This window comes from Leopardus geoffroyi, chromosome B3 (genome assembly GCF_018350155.1).
Source record: "Leopardus geoffroyi isolate Oge1 chromosome B3, O.geoffroyi_Oge1_pat1.0, whole genome shotgun sequence".
In the NCBI taxonomy this organism is placed as follows: domain Eukaryota; kingdom Metazoa; phylum Chordata; class Mammalia; order Carnivora; family Felidae; genus Leopardus; species Leopardus geoffroyi.
In genome coordinates, this window is record NC_059337.1 from 47,312,591 (window position 1) to 47,331,847 (window position 19,257).

The 19,257-nt window shown below is 42.1% G+C and overlaps 1 protein-coding gene across 5 annotated transcripts in view; it reads right to left on the reverse strand.

Annotated features, from left to right (window-relative positions):
* CGNL1 (cingulin like 1) overlaps positions 1-19,257 on the reverse strand; it is a 160,027-nt gene that overhangs the window by 95,472 nt on the left and 45,298 nt on the right. For 4 of the 5 annotated variants that reach the window (XM_045449616.1, XM_045449617.1, XM_045449614.1 and 1 more), the window contains exons 2-4: positions 4,897-6,490; positions 3,998-4,092; positions 2,255-2,360 (exon numbers count right to left, since the gene is read on the reverse strand). In XM_045449616.1, the coding sequence (XP_045305572.1) occupies positions 2,255-2,360; positions 3,998-4,092; positions 4,897-6,474 (1,779 nt within the window). In that variant the 5' untranslated portion in view covers positions 6,475-6,490. The remainder of the gene's footprint in view (positions 1-2,254; positions 2,361-3,997; positions 4,093-4,896; positions 6,491-19,257) is intronic. The other variant, XM_045449615.1, reaches the window with a different exon arrangement.

Consider the following 19,257-nt stretch of genomic DNA (forward strand, 5'->3'; position numbering starts at 1 on the left):
GAGAACAATCCAATATGGAAATCTAAATCCAACTCATGAGAAATTGTACATTGTTCTTACCCAAATGAAAACTCTACCTGCTCTGCTGTTTCCAACATGGTCTTTCCTTCTCTCATAGGAAATCACTTAGCTGACACCAAAAAGATAAAACTCCCAAGCCTTGCCTGCAGATAATCAGATTCAGAAATAACAGGGAGAGATGGAGAGTAGAAAAGTATGGGCAATTCAGCAGTCATGGTGCTGTGATCTCAGCCAGAAGTCGAAGAGCTATGGTTCATCTCATCATCTCTGGCTTCATGCGCCAGCAGCCTAACTGATCTCCCTTCCTCTTACCTTACCTCTCTCCAAAAGCTGCAAAAGGAATAAATTTCTACAAATACGACACTATTCATTCCTGTTCAAAGTCCATCAATGATGGCCCATCACCTTCAGCCTAAAATGGAAACTTATGTGATATCCAAGGTCCTTTCTACCTGGCACTTCCTCCCCATATCCTGGCTCTCTGCTCCAGCTACATTAAACTACCTCCAGTCCCCTAAACATAGCAAATACACACCTCTTTATATTTGTTCATGCTGGTCCCTCTACCTAGAACGCCCTGCCTTCCCTTCTTCTCCCAGAGCGTTCTTTACTCTTTTGAGACACCATTAGTGTCCTGGATTCTAAAGGGCTTAACCTAACTTCCCTAGTTTGATCCAGATCCCCTTAGTCTGTGCCCACAAACACAGTCTCAACATCAAGACCAAAGATGTATGTTCTCACCCAAAAAATATGCCAGTGAGTGAAAAGCAAGACTCACAGCGATAATTTGGATTTAAGAGTTTCAGCAAAACACTTCAATTGTAAGAACTATGGAGAACCCCTGAAGCTTGCCTATAAGCATGGTATATAATTCAAAGATTCCCCTGTGGGAATAATGTATGTATGTAACTGTTCTACTGGATATCATAACAGCAGTCATGGGTTAGCTGAGTGCTGAACAGTAGAGAGAAGAGGGTAGCCGATGCCTAAAAACATCGTATACATATGTTTCCAAAGTTACAAAGAAGCTATAGACAAACTTCCTGTGACTTGTCTCTGGCATTTTCTTTCCTTTCCATGCAGAATTCCCCAGGAGGGAAAGAGAAGACACACAAGCAAGAAGTGGATGTCAATTCAGGTGGTGCAGGGTTAAGGAACAAGCTTTTAGTCATCCCTCTTAAATGTTGCTTCCTCTCAGGGCACAAGGTGTGTCTGACATGTAGCAGATGTTCATCAAATATGAGAGGACTCTTCTAACAACAACAAAAAATCTCCAAGTCCCAACTGGAATTCAGTATAATAAATAGAAATTTTTTTCTTTTTTTTTTTTTTTTTTAAGAATTTGGCCCCAATCCATTCCTTCCTTTCTGTCCCACCCATGCTGGTTGACTTCACCAGTCTCTATTCTTATTCTCTTGTTCTTATCCTCTAATTTTTACTCTCTGAAGTTCTAGAGCTTGGGTCCAGTTCACACTTACCTTCCTTCAAAACCTTGGAATATGTTAGGGTTCTCCATCCATGATTTCAAGTCATTCTTCCTATTCTTTTTTTTTTTTTTTTTTTTTAATGTTTGTTTATTTTTGAGACAGAGACATAGCATGAGTTGGGGAGGGGCAGAGAGAGAGAGAGGAAGACACTGAATCCAAAGCAGATCACAGGCTGCAGGGTTCGAACTCCTGGACCATCAGATCATGACCTGAGCTAAAGTTGGACACTTAACTGACTGAGCCACCCAGATGCCCCATTCTTCCTATTTTTATTTTCTCTTTCTAAATTTCACTACCTATTTGTTTCACCACCTGTTTGTCTTGTTATAGGTTTTTTTTTTTAATTTAATTTTTATTTTTTCTGAGAGAGAGAGAGAGAGAGAGAGGCAGAGACAGAGGGAGACACAGACACAGGCTCTGTCAGCACAGAGGCCGAGCCGGGGGTCGAACTCAGGAGCCTTCAGGCCATGAGATCATGACCTGGGCCAAAGTCGGCCACTTAACCAAATGAGTCACCCAGGAGCCCCAATATGCTATTTTTAAAAATAAAATATCTTAAAACCTTTCTGAAAAAAAAGTTGGTGCATAATAATATTTAAAGCATGTTCTTCCATCTTAGGTCCTGCTCACACCTCGGGTAACTTCCCACTTACTGCCATAACCAAATGTACAGGCTGAAGAAACAACAATCTGTTTGCCACATTCCAAGTTAAATGCCCTCTACAGAATACAAAACTCCAATTTACTTGATTATTTCCTTGTGTGCTCCCTGCTGCTCGAGACTTTAAAGTCTGGATTTTCTCAAAAACCAGGTTGACCTTCCGTTTAGTTGCATCATCATTATCGGTGCTTCTGGAAAACAGGCAGCAGGAAAAAAAAAAAAAAACAGTAAGGGGCACAACCACGGTTCTCAGGATACTTCAGATGCCAGGACACACAAACAAGCCGTTTAAGAAGATAAATTGCAAGAGGTATGAATTAATTAAGGCTGCAGACAAAACCACTGAGGGAAGAACAGGATGGATGGCATATTTCTCTTCCAACACCTTGTTACATGTTACCACTCAATTTGGGAGAAGAGTTCCTATTTCCAAACATGTGAAAGAGATATACCCACATTCTAAGCCTGGAGAAAACACACAGTGAAAATTTACTAATATGTTGTTTGACTCAAATGACTGATTTCATTCCAGCAAGGAATTTCTTCTGTGTGTGTCTCTCTCTCACAACCCACAGTCACACACTTTACTTTTAAATCTTAATGCTAAGAATGATCTACAGTGATTTTAACTGGTTTTCATGCTGTGTTTAAAAAAAATATATCCCCCAGGCCAAGACTGTCAACACCGCAGCTGTCTACATTTTCACAGGTAATGATCAGAGTTTTATTAACTTCTACCACACCTTCTATCACACATACCTGGCAATTAGGAAAATTTTAAATAAGTTTCCTTAAATAGCCACCTCCTATTGAAGTCTGTCTCCCCAGTCTCTCAATAAATCATGAGCAAAAAAAAAAAAAAAAAAAAAAATTAGAGAAAGAATTCTAAAAATCAAAAGTTCTTCTCCCTAAATCTTAACATGGTAAAAACCTTCACAGAGAGACACCAATAACTAGTTCTTAGCTAAAAGGATCTCTTCAGTTACTACCTCTCCCCCACCTCAAAAAAAAGAGCCCATCTCTTATACTCCGAACCTATTTTGTCAGCTTTGTATTACTGATCTATATTTGTAAGGTACGATGCAAAAATACGAAGGGTTTTGATACCAATGGGTACTTGTTCAAGTAAGTGACTTGCAGTCACATCAGGCTGTAAAGTTTTTTTTTTTCCTTTTTAATCCTATCCGATGAGACAATGGAAACAGAAACTGCAAATTCCTGACTTAGTATCTAAGCAAGGACTGAAAACCAGATTACTCAAACTCAACCTCCAAGATAAGTATGTGAAAAGCACTTCTTTTAAATGAGTCATACATGCTTTAAAAATCATAGAAGTAGGGGCTCCTGGCCAATGTCAACTCGGGGGGTGGGGGAGGTGGTTTTCTTTGTAACTGCGAATAATTGATTACTACTCTGTGCATGAAGAACTCAAGGTGGCTGACTTAATTGAAAACCGAAGAGTAGATATTCTTCCCATCTTTGAACTTCTTTTTAAATAAGAAAAAGTCTTTGAAAAACAGGGGTGCCTGGCTGGCCCTGTCAGAAAAGCATGTGGCTGTTGCTCTTGGTGTCGTGAGTTCGAGTCTCACATTGGATGTACAGGTTTAAAATAATTAAAATATATATCACATATATTCATCATCCCCTTGCTCTTCACACTCAGTACCCAAGACTCAAATACTGTTACGAAAACTCCAGCCATTGAGTCCTAAGCCTCAATAGTTCACACAGATCAGAAAGGGAAGGCGAAATACAAGGTCTCAGGAGAAAAAAATCAAGACCCCACCAGAAAGGACAATACTTTGCTCCTTTAAGGAATATCACCAACCCTTCTTTGAGGTAATTGTAAAGTATCTGCTTGGCCGTCTCCTCATTGCTTTGTTGAGTGAGCTCTTGCGGGCCTTTCAACAGATCTGGTGTGGCCTGGAATATAAAGGCTGTTATTAGATCACAGGATGGAGTTTCCAGGAAGCAGGCAGAAACCCTGAAGCAGAAGCTTCCAAACACCTTCCTACTTTCCGAAAACAATTCCTCAGGTAAGGATCCTCATTATAACTGGCTCCACCAGTTAGTAGCTCTGTAACCTTGAGCAAGTTACTTAACTTTACCTCACCTCAATTTTCTCACCTGTAAATGGAGATTAATCGTACCTACCTTCACAGAGTTGGTGCAGTCCTGTGATATGTAACAAATAGTGGCTGGCACTTAACACCCTTATTAGCACTTTTATCACTATCATTATTTTTTATGGGTACTACCAAACCACTAAATATATCACTTAAATAAATTCCATCACTTTAGGATTAACCTAAATTAGAATTAACCTAGTTCCTCAGGCCAGGTATTAACCCGGTCGCTCAATTTCATGAGAAAAATCAGTATATCTACACACACCTCAACACTGAACCTCTGGATGGAAACAAACTCTGCACACTTTGAGATCTCACACATAGGCTGACAAAAAAAAAAAAAAAAATCAAGCCTCTCTGTACTCTGACAAGTCCGTTTACAGGCAAGACCACAGTGGGATTCTCGGTGTACTGAACTGACTTGGAAAACCATACAATTGGCAGTGGGTTGAAAACTCAGCAGGGGAAAACTAAAACAATGTCGGATATGCAATTGCTGATTCAAGATAGAGGGTCTGTGTTCCCAGAGCCTCCTGCAGCATGAGGCTGCAGAAGGAATGCAAAAAGAAGGAAAGAAAGAAGGACCCACTAGCATCACCTGAGTATCTGAGGTGGAAGTAAACGACTTCACAGAAATCTTCTTGGCACCAGAGTCAGGCGAAGCTGCTAGCGCCCGATTCTGTAACATCAGCGTAGCGGTGGCTGTTTTGATTTCCTCCTCCTTTTTACTTTGTGCTGGGAGGGAAGATGCATGCGTGTTTGTACTCTCCCGACCACTTCTGGTTTCTGGAACTTTCCCATCTTTGCTCTGCTGGGGAGGCCTGAGGGGGGCCCCCTGTAGCTTCGCGAAGGCACGGCCCACGCTCTGTTTCCCACGGTGATCCTGAGCAGGTGACCTCTGCGGGCAGACCTGTGACGGGCGGAGGAGGTGTTCGCTGGACTTGCCCAGGTTCCGGCTAAATTCACTTAGGTACTCGGAGTTCCCCTGGAGACCAAAGGGAAAGGCACTATCCACGCTTCTGGACCTCTTCCTGTCTTCAGGGTTGATTCTGTTTCGCTTCCCAGACCTTCCTCTCCTCTGGAGCCCAGATTTTTGGTCAAACTTTTCGATCAATTGATCCACGCCAGGAATGGATCCTGTATCAATATCCCGCCCAGTTCCTGGCAAGAAGGGGATGTACCGTCTGTTTTCATGACGATTCACATTGTCAGCATGGATGGCACATTCCTGATCATCAAGTAAAAATCTGTACAGAGAGTTGGCCGAAGTGGGAGTTGCTGATGAGGAAGAGGACCTCCGGGACCGAGCTCCATCCAGGACGGGTCCCGCGGAATCCTGTCGCCGGAAGGGAAGCACGTCCGGCCTGGCTTTCTTGGTTTCAGGATGGGTGTGTGGGCTGTGGGCAGTTAGGGACCTCCCACTGGGGGAAAGGGCCTCCTCTACCAGCCCCTCCTTGGTGCAGCTCTGAACATTTACGCACACTGAGGTCTGCTTCTTGGGGTCATCTATGACCACAGAGCTGCACAAACGAATGGCCGTCACGCTGGATTTGCCCACATCTTCCAAAGGAGAGCTGCTAGGCTGCGAACTACTAGGTTTGGGGAAACATGTCCAAGCCTTCTTATTGTTGGTACCTTCTGTTAAAGTGTTTAACCAGTTACTCTCAGGAGGCTGGTGATTTTGCAAGTTCAATTCATTCTTTTCAGGGTCGTAGGGCTGCAAAAGCTCTGGATGCCGCTGAAAGTTGAGCATGTGAGATGGCTTCACCGGCCCCTCTTTGCCTTCTAGAACCCCATTCTTGCCCTCAAAGACAGAGGATTGTTTCAGGTTTCTTACAGGACCAGGTTGGGCATAAGGATTTTCTGGGAGCTGCAATTCTGCGCTGTCCTCCTCTAGCACAGACCCGTTGCTGGAATGCAGAGGCAGGTTATTTATCACTGGAGATGGAAATGGTGGCCCGTTTTCAGAAAAAGACGAGCCTGCTAGACACCGCTCTGTGTTATTCAGGACGATATAGGGGTGGCCATCAATTCCCTGTACCCGAATACTGACACCATAGGAGCCTGCCTTAGAGTTCTGGGCATTCCTTGATTTTTTGCCATCATCACTTGCGAGTCTCAGATGGACACCATATTCTTGCTGCACATGTTGATATTCACCGAAATAGAGCTCCATGGTTCACTGGTTCTCGCTACCAGGGAAAAACAGGTAAAAAGAGGGCATTAGGTACGAATCTCATCTGTTTAAATGAAGATTATGAGGGGCAAGTTCAAGAAGACACAAGGAGCAAGGACACTTCAGAACCAAACGGTCACCCAAATAGGCCTTTCCGGATGCCCTCTGTGACCACAGTGTTGTCAACACTGGGCTTGAACCCTGGCCTCTGGGTGGAAGGCTGGCATACTAACCTGACACCTTTGGCATAACTTCCTTACTCCGTTTCTAGTTGACAGCCCGTTCTGGTTGCTTTGGGTTTTTTTCCTTAGTTGGTTTCTTCCCACTTTATGCTATTTATTTTTAACCAATAGGATGTTCCAGTTACCAGCATTTGAGAACAAGGTACTTTTCCACGGAACAATTAAGAGCTAAGGAATTCTGATGCTCACCATTTTTCTTTTCTCCCGTACTATTATTGATCTTCTTGTTGGAATAACACTTTCAACCTTTTTTATGTACAGCCTTGCTTTGAAATCTTTATCACTATTTATTTGGATATAACATTTAAAACATTTTTGACTTTGTGAGGCTGACAATCAGAGAAAATGATTAAAAATAACTCTTCATCATCTTTTCTTACCAAAAGGGCTCCAGTAACACATTGATCTGAAAAATGTTATAAAACACTGAGGACTCAGGGCCCTTTACTTTGTGATGTATCCTAATGCTAAGAATCGGGTGCCATCACCTTTGGTGGGGTGTGGCCACCATGTCAGAAAGACCGCACACAGATGACCGGGAAGGACACCCAGCCCACCCCACCCTCAGAGACCTCCCACCAGAAATCACTTCCACCCCCTGAAGAACTCTGAGAGCAGAGAAGCCCCAGGAAGAACAGTAGCAACCAGTCACAGAGAACAGCTGTGTCATTTCTTTCACTGCTAGGGGCCTTTTTCAGTTGTCTTTCTATTCTGGACTCAGTCTGGCAGCACATTTTCTGAGAAAATCATCTATCAGATCCACAGTTTCAAATTTATTTGCACAGAGTTTTTTTTTTTTTTTTTACAAAGCATAGATCATTTCATCTCTTTTATATCTCGAGTTATCCAGTGTCTTTATTTGTGCTTTCTTCACTGGTCTCTTGTGTAAATAAAATTAATAATTGTTCTCCTAAACAACTAGCTCTCAAGACATAGCAATCATTTTTCTAATTTTTTTTTAAGTTTCTTTATTTTTGAGAGAGAAAGTACAAGTGGGGGAGGGGCAGAGAGAGAATCACAAGCAGCCTCCACACTGTCAGCATGGAGCCTGATGCAGGGCTTGAACTCTTGAACCATGAGATCATGACCTGAGCCAAAATCAAGAGTCAGATGCTTAACTGACTGAGCCACCAAGGTGCCCCTCCTTTTTTAATTTTCTTATTGAGTTCTAGTTCTTTATTATTTCCTTCTGCTCTCCTTTGCTTTTGTTTTTCTGTTTCCAATTTCATGACTTGCGTGCTTCATTTACTTTGATTCTTTAATTATACCCCATGAGTTGTGATATCTATGTCAGTTAGGAACTGAGCTGGTTTCTACTAACAAAGAGACCCAAAATAGCAACTTAAGAGTTAGGATTTTTTTTTTTCCCCCAGAGGTAGGAAGTCCAAGGCTGGAATAGATGGCAGGATATTTCTGAGCAATACCTCTTTTATCTTTCCAGTCATCTACTTGTAGTATGTATTAGACACTTTATGATTGGCTAACCAGCATCACATATGCCAAAGGTTTATCAGGCCAGCTGAGTCAACCTTTCTAAGGAGATTTCCTGAAAGTCCCATCCATCAATATTACTTTATATCTACCTCATTGGTGAGAACTTGATCATATGGCCACCCCCATGTACAAGGGTGGACTGGGGAACAGATTTTTAGCTGGTCACTGACACTCAAAAAAATCAGCGTGGTGTTAGTAAAAAGGCAGAAGCAAACAGACACTCGGAAAGCAGCCAATAACTTCCACCACAGTAATGTTTCTATCATTATTTCCTAAATAGTTTCAAGTTGTGGTTTTGATTTCTTCTTTGACCCATGAGTTGTTTCTCAGAAAGTTTTTTCACATCCAGTATGTTTGCTGTTGTGTTGTTTTGGTTTAGAGGATCTTTATTTCTCTATGTTGTTAATTTCTACACGCACTGTAGCCAGAAAATTAAACTTCTATTATTCCTTCCTTTTTAAATGTACTGAGGTTTCCTCTGTAGGGACAATTTTTGCCAACATTTAATGGGTAATGGACATAGTCTCTTTTTTAAAGCATGGAATTCAAAATACATCCATACAACTTTAGCAATTATTTATTCAGCCATCATACATCCTTATTTTATCTTTTCAATTTGCCTTAAGTCTTCCTGGATGTAGCTGTCTCCTACTAGCATGGTGCTGTCACTTCTGCTGGTGACTATTCTTTTAAATGCTAAATATGTTAGATGTCATCACCTCCAATTTTACAAAGAAGAATAATTTAGAGTGGTATATTCATCTGCAAATTCATTATTAAGTCACCAATCCCAATTATGTCATTATGCCTACTTTTACTTTCAGAGCTATACTAACAGAATTAAGTGATTTCATTTTAATCAAAATAAAACAAGACATAGGGAAAACCTGGACTCTTCAGCCTCCGTTCCCCATCCCGATCACAGTCCCCAGAGGAAACCAACTGCAAATTTTAGCTGTTTCTCTGGTATACACCTCCATGTCGCTCAGTACTATGCCTCGCAGCAACTTTGTATCCCTTTTACATATGGGACACACCATACATACCAATTTCTCACTCTGCTAGCTTCTCAGTTTTATATTTGTATTATTATGATAATATATTTTTATATTACTTTAATATATACTGTTATGATTATATAAATGTTTATTCATTAAAGAGCCAAACTGAAAACCATGGCCATCTCTCCTTAAAATATTTAACTTTTCTAGAGTTAATATGTGATTGCTATTTGCACTTGCCTTCATTTCAATAATACCTAACCTTAAATTCTTTCATCTGCTACATGACGTGTTAGATGCTTACCTGTATTCATTTTCAAATAACCAACATATTAGATGATCTGGTGCCCTTTTCCCCTGGTGCAGCCGCCAATCCTCCTGCTCTCTATTAAGGTCTGGTTACTCTCTTCCTTCTGCACCATATTGTTTCCTAAGTTTTGGACCTTCCTTGTTCTTGGTTTACCCAATTGGTCTGACAGAGCACAACTGAGTAGCTTCTTAAGAAAAGACCCAAGAGAGTAAACTTTTTCAGTCCTTGTATTTTGAAAAATGTCTTTATTCTATGCTTACTTTTGATTGATAGGCCAGCTGGATTTAGAATCCACGGTTAGAAATAATTTTCCCTCAGGGAGTCTGGATGGTTCAGTTGGTTAAGCGTCTGACTTCAGCTCAGGTCATGATCTCATGGTTCGTGAGTTCAAGCCCTGCAAGCCCTGTGCTGACAGCCCAGAGCCTGGAGCCTGCCTCGGGTTCTGTGTCTCCCTCTCTCTCTCTGCCCCTCTCCTGCTCGTGCTCTGCTTCTCTTTCAAAAAAATAAATTATTAAAAACAATTTTTCTAAGAAATAAATTTCTCTCCAATTTTTTAAAGTATTACTTCCATTATCCTGTAGCTTCCAGGGATGCTGTTAAGAATTCTACTATTAAGACATCCTTTCTTCCAAGTGTGCCCTGTTTCTTTTTCTCCCACAGTTTTTAGGACCTTTTCTTTATCTCTGCTATTCTGAAATTTCACCATGACGTATATGAATGAGGGTTTTGTAAGACTGGGCACTTTTATAAAACATGGGCGTTTAATGTAGTTCTTCAATCTGGAAATTCATGTCATCAGTTCTATGAAACGTTCTTATTATTTCTCTGATAATGTTCAGAGAACTGTTTTGGCCTTTGCATGTAATATATTAGTAATGTTGTATCTGTTAGGCTGTTTCAATTTTCTTTTCTTATCCACTTCTCAATTCTGTCCTTTTAATTCTACTTGAGAGCTACATCCTCAGCTTTTTAAAAAATTCAAGTATTTATCATCCCCCTTATCTCCTTTTTGTTCTCCAAGTGTTCCTGTGTCATAAACGCTATTCTCGTTTTAGACATAAGATAGCTTCTCTCCCTTGGAAGATACTAACTGTAACTTTTTTCAAAAAAAATAAGTTTTTTCTGCTTTCTGCTATATCTGCATCTGCTATAAGGTTTCTCCTTTCTGGTTTGTTTTGGTCCTTTCTTTCATGTTGAAACCTTTCCTAATAAGACTGGGATCCTTGGCTGCCCAATCCTATTTAGCAGTGAATTCCTAAAAGCAGATTGGAGGCTCTGTGTGTGTGCAGCAGAGTTATTAGCTAGCGAGCTTCAAGTAATGGACGTGGAAAGGTGCCAAGATTTCCAATGAGGGACACGCACATTTCAGGATCTGGAGCATTTTTTTCTGGCGCAGTTTGATTTCTCAAGGAAGGAATCTCCCAATCATTGCTGGGGCTGCCCAGGCCTGGCTGCGGGCACTGTGAGACAGGGCAGGGAAGAGTGTGGAGGTCCCAGCTTTCATTCAATCCCTTTATTTTCAGCCACCCATACTCCCTTCCCTTCCTCGGGGTGGGCAACAGAGCAGAAGCACGTGGGTATCCAGATATACAGGGTGTAGACGAGGCCCTGGACAGCTGCTCCGGTTCTCAAGGCACTTACACAGTTCCCTAGAATTTGGCCCCTCATCCCTGCCTCCTATAGCAACCCAGGCTTCATGCCTTCCATCCCTGAGCCTCCCAGCGGCTCTCCAGGAAAGTCACCTCCTTTCTCCACCACTGCCACCACAGGGTGAAGCCCAATCACCCCACCAATACAACGGTCACTCTTCTGTGTGTGATCGAGCTCATCTCCACAGGGTCTACAGTGCCATTCTTCGTCTTCGTAGCTTTTAACATTTTTGCGCCTTTATGATCTTTTGAGTGGGATTTTGAAAAAGATAAGTTGCCTGCTTTTAAACTGATCTAGCTTGACGAGGCTAGTAATATTTATAGAACACCTCAACACTAGAATAAGAACAGCCAACGTGCCTTACGCTGAAGAAGCAACGCACAAAGGCCAGGACCAAGATGACCGGGTGTGTCTCAATCCTGATTCCGAGCAGGACTAGCACGTTTTATTCTGGATCTCTACAAGTGTTCGTATTCATTCAAGTTCGTAACAAGTACTTTTTTAACACAAGAGCTTCTGAACAAACAACTTTACTCCCTGCAATGCTTTGTTTATGATGTTTGCTAAATGGGTCACAACTTCCTCACCAATAATCTCTTCTATGCTGACTCTGAGTTTTCTATGAAAATATTTCTTCTAATATTTATTAAGAAAATTCTTTTCGAGGGTTTTACAGCCCTTTTCATTAGCTGCTGCTACTACAGTCAACACTAATTACATTTCAATCTTTGAATAAGGCCACCTTGGTTTATTATAATCTTAGCTCCCTGTTAGTAAATTAATCCACATATTTGAATTTCATGAAATGTCCACTATTTACATTTCCTTGACAACAAACCTCAATCCAATATTTTCACAGAATGACATTTCTCAGCTGGGCACGGGTGTTTTAAACAAATGTGGATTTCCTTCCCAATCACAGTGTAAACACTGAATTAATGAATGAGTTTAAGGACAGCTGTTCATTTTCAGATACCAGGCCATGCCACAATCCTAATGCTCTCCACAGACACATTTGCTCAGTTGGGGACTAAGCCCAACCAAGGACTTACATAATTTGGCAATAAATGTGGACCAATTGCCAGGATGTAACATTGTGACACTTGGCAAATAAAAGTGGTGTTTTGGAGTGGAAATAATGCTTTTGGAAAAGACCACTAAATGATGATAATTGCTTTAGTTAGCGAGATCAATGAGTGTGTTTCTGAGTAAGAACAAAGAGCTTAGCACTTGGAAGTAGGAACATATGCCAGACAGAAACATTTCCTCTCTCTGGGCCATCACATGTTATCAGCTGAGCACAGAGATTAGTGACAGTGCTGGGCCACACATCCCCACCTCACTGCTCTAATTCCCAGGGGAACCCCCAAGACCTGGAAACATAGTCACTAGCCACTCCGGAGGCTCTCCTAGCTACCAGGGAAACACCACTAGGCATTTGGAAATGTCTCCTCCATGGCTTGCCCTCGGTCCTGAGGATGACAGTCCCCACAAGCGAGGCCAGGCTGGCTCAAGCCCCCAGCACAGCACCTGGCACAGGAAAAGAATTCTGTGTAAGTCTGCATGGAATGAGTAATTCTTATTTTATCATACAAGTCGTTTAAAAGAGCATCTAAAGCAGAGGCAGGGAGCTAATGAGCTTCCTCAGAGCAGTCTTGAACTTAATTCCAAGAAACAGGAAGTGAGCGACAAACCAAAAAGTAACGTCCCCTGAGTGGGATCCTGTAACTGTCTCGCTCCAAGGGAAGCTGCCGCCAGTCTGATGATACACACAAGTTAACATGTGTAAAGAGTGGACAAAACATTCACTCTTAAAAGACCACTTGTAGGACAGGTGGGAAGACATGAATTTTAGGGGAAGTATCCACAATAGAATGTCAACTAGATAAAAGTGAAAAATCAGAATGCGGAAAGCCTAATATTAGCAAAATGCAGACGGGTTTTTAAATGTGCTCATTCCCAAACATGACAGAAAGAGGCAGTCTTACCTCAACTAAGCTTTATGTTCTTTCTTTTCTTTTCTTTTTTCTTTTCTTCCTTCCTTCCTTCCTATCTATCTGTTCTGTGGTGCAAACATAGGAAACTGATCAAACTTTTAAGATTTCAAAGGAAATGTCTTCACATTGTCAAGCCTTCAGAACTCCCTGGGAAAACAGTTTCAAAAATAAGCTTTGAGGTTTGAAAAATGACAGCAGAGTTGCTGTCTAACCTACGTAGTTCAGTGTGGTTTGAAGAAGGTAAGAATGACAACCGAAAGTTTTCTATTTAGGGGGAATAAATTCAGCTTTTAATATTGAAGGCTGCCACTTCCTCCTAAATACCCTCCCCTCATACAAAAAGGAAAGTGGCTAGAGGAGGGGGTGGGGGAGTCTGTAGAAAGGTTCCTTTTATACTAGGGATGGACACTTTGGCCATCCAGGAGTCTAAGGATTGGGGGTCACTAGGACTAACCAGTCTAACCACACTCAAACTGGAGCACGGACACCAAGCTGGCTTTCCAGGGACCCCCACCTCGCCTCTGGAAGTCTGCTCCTCCTGTCCCCATGGATGGTCTCCATCACATCGGTCTCTGTTCCACTTTTGTCATTTTGATCCCACTCCTCTTTCCTTACCTGTTTGGCATGTGTATTATCAATAAATTTATAGTGTTCTTACATTCCCAACTTCAATTCTAAAATTCATTGCCTGACATTTTATATTCCACATGGAATATAAATACATTCTGAAAAAAATACAGAATTCGTGTCCAAACAATGTTGATGATATTTTATTCATCCCTTTTTACCTCTTAACCCTGAAATCATTTCTAAACAATTCTCCTCCCAGTGCAGGGCCAAGAGATAGAAGTTTGCAATTCTGGGGGTGCCTGGGTGGCTCAGTCGGTTAAGTGTCCGACTTCGGCTCAGGTCATGATCTTACAGTCCATGAGTTCGAGCCCTGCGTCAGGCTCCGTGCTGACAGCTCAGAGCCTGGAGCCTGCTTCAGATTCTGTGTCTCCCTCTCTCTCTGCCCCTCCCCTGCTCATGCTCTCTCTTTCTCTGTCTGAAAAATAAATAAAAACATTAAAAAAAAAAAAAAGAAAAAGAAGTTTCCAATTCTGGGAACACAGCACCAAGGTGCAAGGGTGGGGAATGTGTCTGACATTTGACTCAAGTCAAATCCTGGCTCTGGACAAGTTCTTTATCATCTCTGAATGTTTCCCTATCACTAAAGCCAGATTATTGATGATGAGTGTATTTGGTAATTGAGAAAATTAAATCATATATTGTATGCTAAACAAAATAACAGGAAATAATAAGTGAAAAATAAGGAATGTGGCATTTATGGCTACAAGAAAGTAACTTTGATCATAAAACGTTTTTCAATACTTACGAGTCAGAGACTAAAAACCACACTGGTTAACCAAACAGCTCTTAACCACCAACATCCTGAAATAAGTTATTAACTAATTAAGAACCCAGACAGCTGAGAATCTAAAGTACAGTGCTATGTCTATAGTGGAAATTTAATAAACAACTGTTGCAAGTATAAACGGATGTCTGTATGTTGCCAAGCACACAGAAAAGATCTTATCCAGAGACAGATCCATGACATCTGTGCTACAGTTTCCTATAGGGAGCCTAGGCCCAAAATACATAAACACAAGGTTATCGATCACTGCCTTTTTTCTACAAGCCGAAATCTAGCCTCAAAATCCTCCTCAACACTACACCCCTGTAGTCACTGACAATTAGCGTAGACATAAAATAAAACCTACTTGCCGGGGTGCCTGGGTGGCTCAGTCAGTTAAGCGTGTGACTTTGGCTCAGGTCATGATCCTACCATTTGTGAGTTTGAGCTCCGTGTCAGGCTCTGTGCTAACAGCTCAGAGCCTGGAGCCTGCTTCGGATTCTGTGTCTCCCTTCTCTCTGCCCCTCCCCTGCTCACATACTCTCTCTGTCTCCCTCTCTCTCAAAAATAAACATTAAAAAAATTAATAACTAAATAAAATTGTTCTTGATATTTTAAAGCAAGTTGTCCTGCCGCTATAAAAACGGGCGCCTGGGTGGCTCAGTCGGTTGGGCATCCGACTTCGGCTCAGGTCATGATCTCACGGTTTGTGAGTTCGAGCCCCGTGTCAGGCTCTGTGCTGACAGCTTGGAGTCTGGAGCCTGCTTAGGATTCTATGTCTCCCTCTCTCTCTGTCCCTCCCCACCTCGTGCTCCATCTCTCACTGTCTCAAAAATAAATAAACATTAAACATTTTTTTTAATAAAAAAAAAAGAAGGGTTACTCTTCAAGGAGGCCTTCCTGCTTGCCATATTCCTGGCAGCCAGAACAGCATCTTACACATGGCAGGCACCAAATGAACAAATGAATGAACTAATTAATAACGTATGCACGATGCACACAGCTCCTTTTAAAATGGGAACAATTTTTAAAAAGTCAAGGTTTTCCAAAACAAATCTCCTATGCCCACCTTTCACACATACTCCTACCTTCAGCTGTTATATGTGTCGCTGTTTAAAACACTAGAACCTGGGGCTCCTGGGTGACTCAGTCAGTTGAGCGTCTGACTTCAACTCAGGTCATGATATGATAGCTCATGAGTTCGAGCCCTGCATCAGGCTCTATGCTGACAGCTCAGAGCCTGGTGCCTGCTTCCGATTCTGTGTCTCCCTCTCTCTCTGCCCCTCCCTCATTTGTGCTCTCTCTGTCTCTCTCAAAAATAAATAAACATTAAAGAAATTTTTTTAATTAAAAAAATAAAACACTAGAACCTGAACATCAGGATTATTGTGGCTTTTCTTCCCACCCCGGGCAGCCACGTTCACATGATGTGTGTGCTCCAAAAGCAGAAAGCAGGCCCTGGGTTATGAAGCGTCTCCTAAGGGAAGTAAAGAGGACACTGTGGAATTCCAACAAGGCCAGCTGTAACAAGCCCCGTTCCTAGAACCTCCTCAAACGCAATTTCTGCCAAGTGAATTCCAAAGCTAAACATTCTCCCCTGGCATATACGTTATGCCTTCTGCAAAGTATCTCTTCTTGGTCACTCAAAATAAGATGACCAGGGAAACCTGTCCACCTTTGCCCACATCAGGGAAAAGATGGCAGGAGTCAGTATCATGAGCAAACCTGGCCAAATGAGAGCAAAATCCAGAGCCACCCAGGAAGGGTCCATGGCATGCAGTCTTCCCACTTCCCTTCAGGCATCGATTCATAAGCCAACCAGGTGCCTTAAATGTACCTCTCAGCTATCTGCACAGGACCCAGCAAGACTGCTACAAATGACAGGCACCTGGACTTGTCCCCAGAAGCTTACTCAGTATCATACAGCAGGACTGTTAAAAACAAAAGGTAACAGTATGTAGCCACCCAAAAATCGTAAAATAGCAAATTAAAATAAACCTGAAATAGAAACCTAGCAGATTCCCACATGTGCAAATGCAGGTTTTCTGTTCATCAGTTATTACCCCTAACGTTTGGTGATGCCAGAAGCCTGATAAACTCTTGGGCGTGTGGCAGGGGAAGGGGGACTATCCCAGAGGCCAAAGTCACACCAAACATGCTGCACCTTGCTCTCACCGGTTACTCGGGTAATTAGAGAACGGGTAGTTCTTTTAGATAATGTGAGCGTTTCTGAGGCCCTCACTCGCCGCCTTCTTTCCTGAAACAGCCCCACCCACCCCATCCCTACCTTCACACTCCACTCTTCATCTTCTGCCCCAGCCTCCCGGGCTGCACAGCTCCACACGGCTGAGCTCATTAGTATGACAGCCTTGAATTATAAATGGAAGTTGCCATTGTTTGTGCCCCACCACCACCACCAAATTCATGTTGAATTTCTAACCCCCAAAGATGATGCTACTAGGAGGTAGGGCCTCTGGGAGGCGTTAGGTCATTGAGGGTGGAGCCCTCATGAATAGGATTAGTGTTCTTTTAAAAAAGATGCCAGAGAGTCCCCTAGTCCCTTCCACCCTGTGAAGATAACAGCAAGAAGGCATGAGCTATGAAACCCGAAAGAGGGCCCTCACCAGAACATCACAGGCTGGAGCCTTTATCTTCAACGTCCAAACCTGTGATAAATCCATTTCTGTTGTTTATAACCTACCCAGTCTCTGGTATTTTGTTAGAGCAGCCCTAAGGTACAAAGACAGAAATGAACACGATATAAACAAACACCATGTATTCAAATGAAATGTGTGTGCAAGTACCATTCACAGGTCATTTCAAAGCAAGAATCTGTCTGTTCTTGGGTCTCATTTCCCAAGTGCAGAACCCCTCCTCTCTGGTCTCGTGGGGCCAGAAGCACCAAGGTCAAGTCAGAACTGGGAGCTTCTCCCTGCACACCTTTGTAACCCCAGCCCTGGCAGAGATGGGCAAAGGCTGTCAATTCCATTGTCTTTGTTTTATACAGAAATAACAATGTTTTATGCAGATGTCTCCGGTACGGAAGTTGTACAATTCACGATGTTTTTCAATGATTAGAAATTGAAGCAGTAACCAGAAACAGAAGTTTCAACTATGTAAAAAAACAAAAATATTACATATTTTATCCTTTTGGGATTTGTCAGTATATTCTTTGGTATTCATAGGAATATAGATGTTTCAAAATTTCACTCTCTTGAAAGCATGCTAAAATAGCCCACTCAGAGCCTCCACTAATCTTATTTTGTTAAAAATAGCTTTTCACAAGCAGTTTGAAACATTAAAACGTATTCCTAGGTGTCCCTATTTTCGTCTTTCACAAGCTTGTATAATGTACAGATGCCTTAAAGAAAAGGTTCTCAAAGACCCTTAGTGTTAACTTACTGTACAAATATAAAACCATTATAGTTCCTATGATACCATACAACCATGTTTAAAAAAAATACATTTAAGAAGCCAATGCAATTTTTTAAAATACATTTAAGAAGCCAATACAATTCAGGGCACCTGGGTGGCTCAGGCGGTTGAGTGTCCAACTTCAGCTCAGGTCATGATCTTGTGGTTTGTGAGTTCGAGCCCCACATCAGGCTCTGTGCTGACATCTCGGAGCCTGGAGCCTGCTTCGGGTTCGGTATCTCCCATTCTCTCTGCCCCTCCCATGTTCATGTTCTGTCTCTCTCTGTTTCTCAATAATGAATAAATGTTAAAAAAAAAAAAAAAAAACTTTTTTTTTTTTAAAGAAGCCAATACAATTCAAATTCACAACATAAATTTGTATCGAGGATAATGTTAATTTTGCTGAAACTAAATCACGATACCGGTGTGAACAAAAAGACAATGACCCATGCAGTGCAGATTTTCATGGTTTCACTGTGCAATTTTTTGTGCCCAGTTTTTAATTCAAACGACTATGAAACCTCCCTTTGTGCAGTCTGGTCATAAAACTACTGGGTATTCACATGGTGTGATGGCCTCATTTACATGCCCACTATATCTCCGTGTTTTCCCAACACATCATGATCATTGAAATATGATGTTATTACCTAAACCCAACCCTTATAAACACAGCCAATGGAACTGAGTGTTGGTATCCAATTGTCACCTCATCACTCAGGATATGCTGACTGATGCTAATGTTTCCCTTAGTCACTAACAATTTCTCATGGAGAGCCCCTCCGTGCTAGGCCCCCTTCCAAGGCAGTTACCCATAGAACTTACGCTCTAGTGGGGAGAACAAACAAGGAACTCATACAGCAACAATGCTATGAGGAAAAGGAAGCAGGGCAGGAAGAGTGCAAAGTGGTGGTGAAGGTCCTTCTGAGCTACAGTGATCAAGGAAGCTCTCTCCGAGAGGGAGACACCTGATTTGAAGGCTATCAGGGGATCTTTGCAAAGTCGAGCGAGGGCCAGGTAGACACAACACCAAGTTTAGAGTTCCCAAGAAGGGGATTTACGATTCGAGTTAGAAAATCAGCAAGAAAGCCAACCTGGCCAGAACTAATTAAGAGGTGAGCAGGGGAGGAGCAGGGGAGCACAGAGCAGTGGGCAGGAGCCAAATGATGGGGGTATGCGGGAATCCCAAAGGGCTCTGGTCTCATCCCAAGTCAGGTAGTTAGTCACCAATGGGAGTCAAATGATGTTGAAAGCCAGTGGCTGGATGAGCTCCACTAGGAAGTCA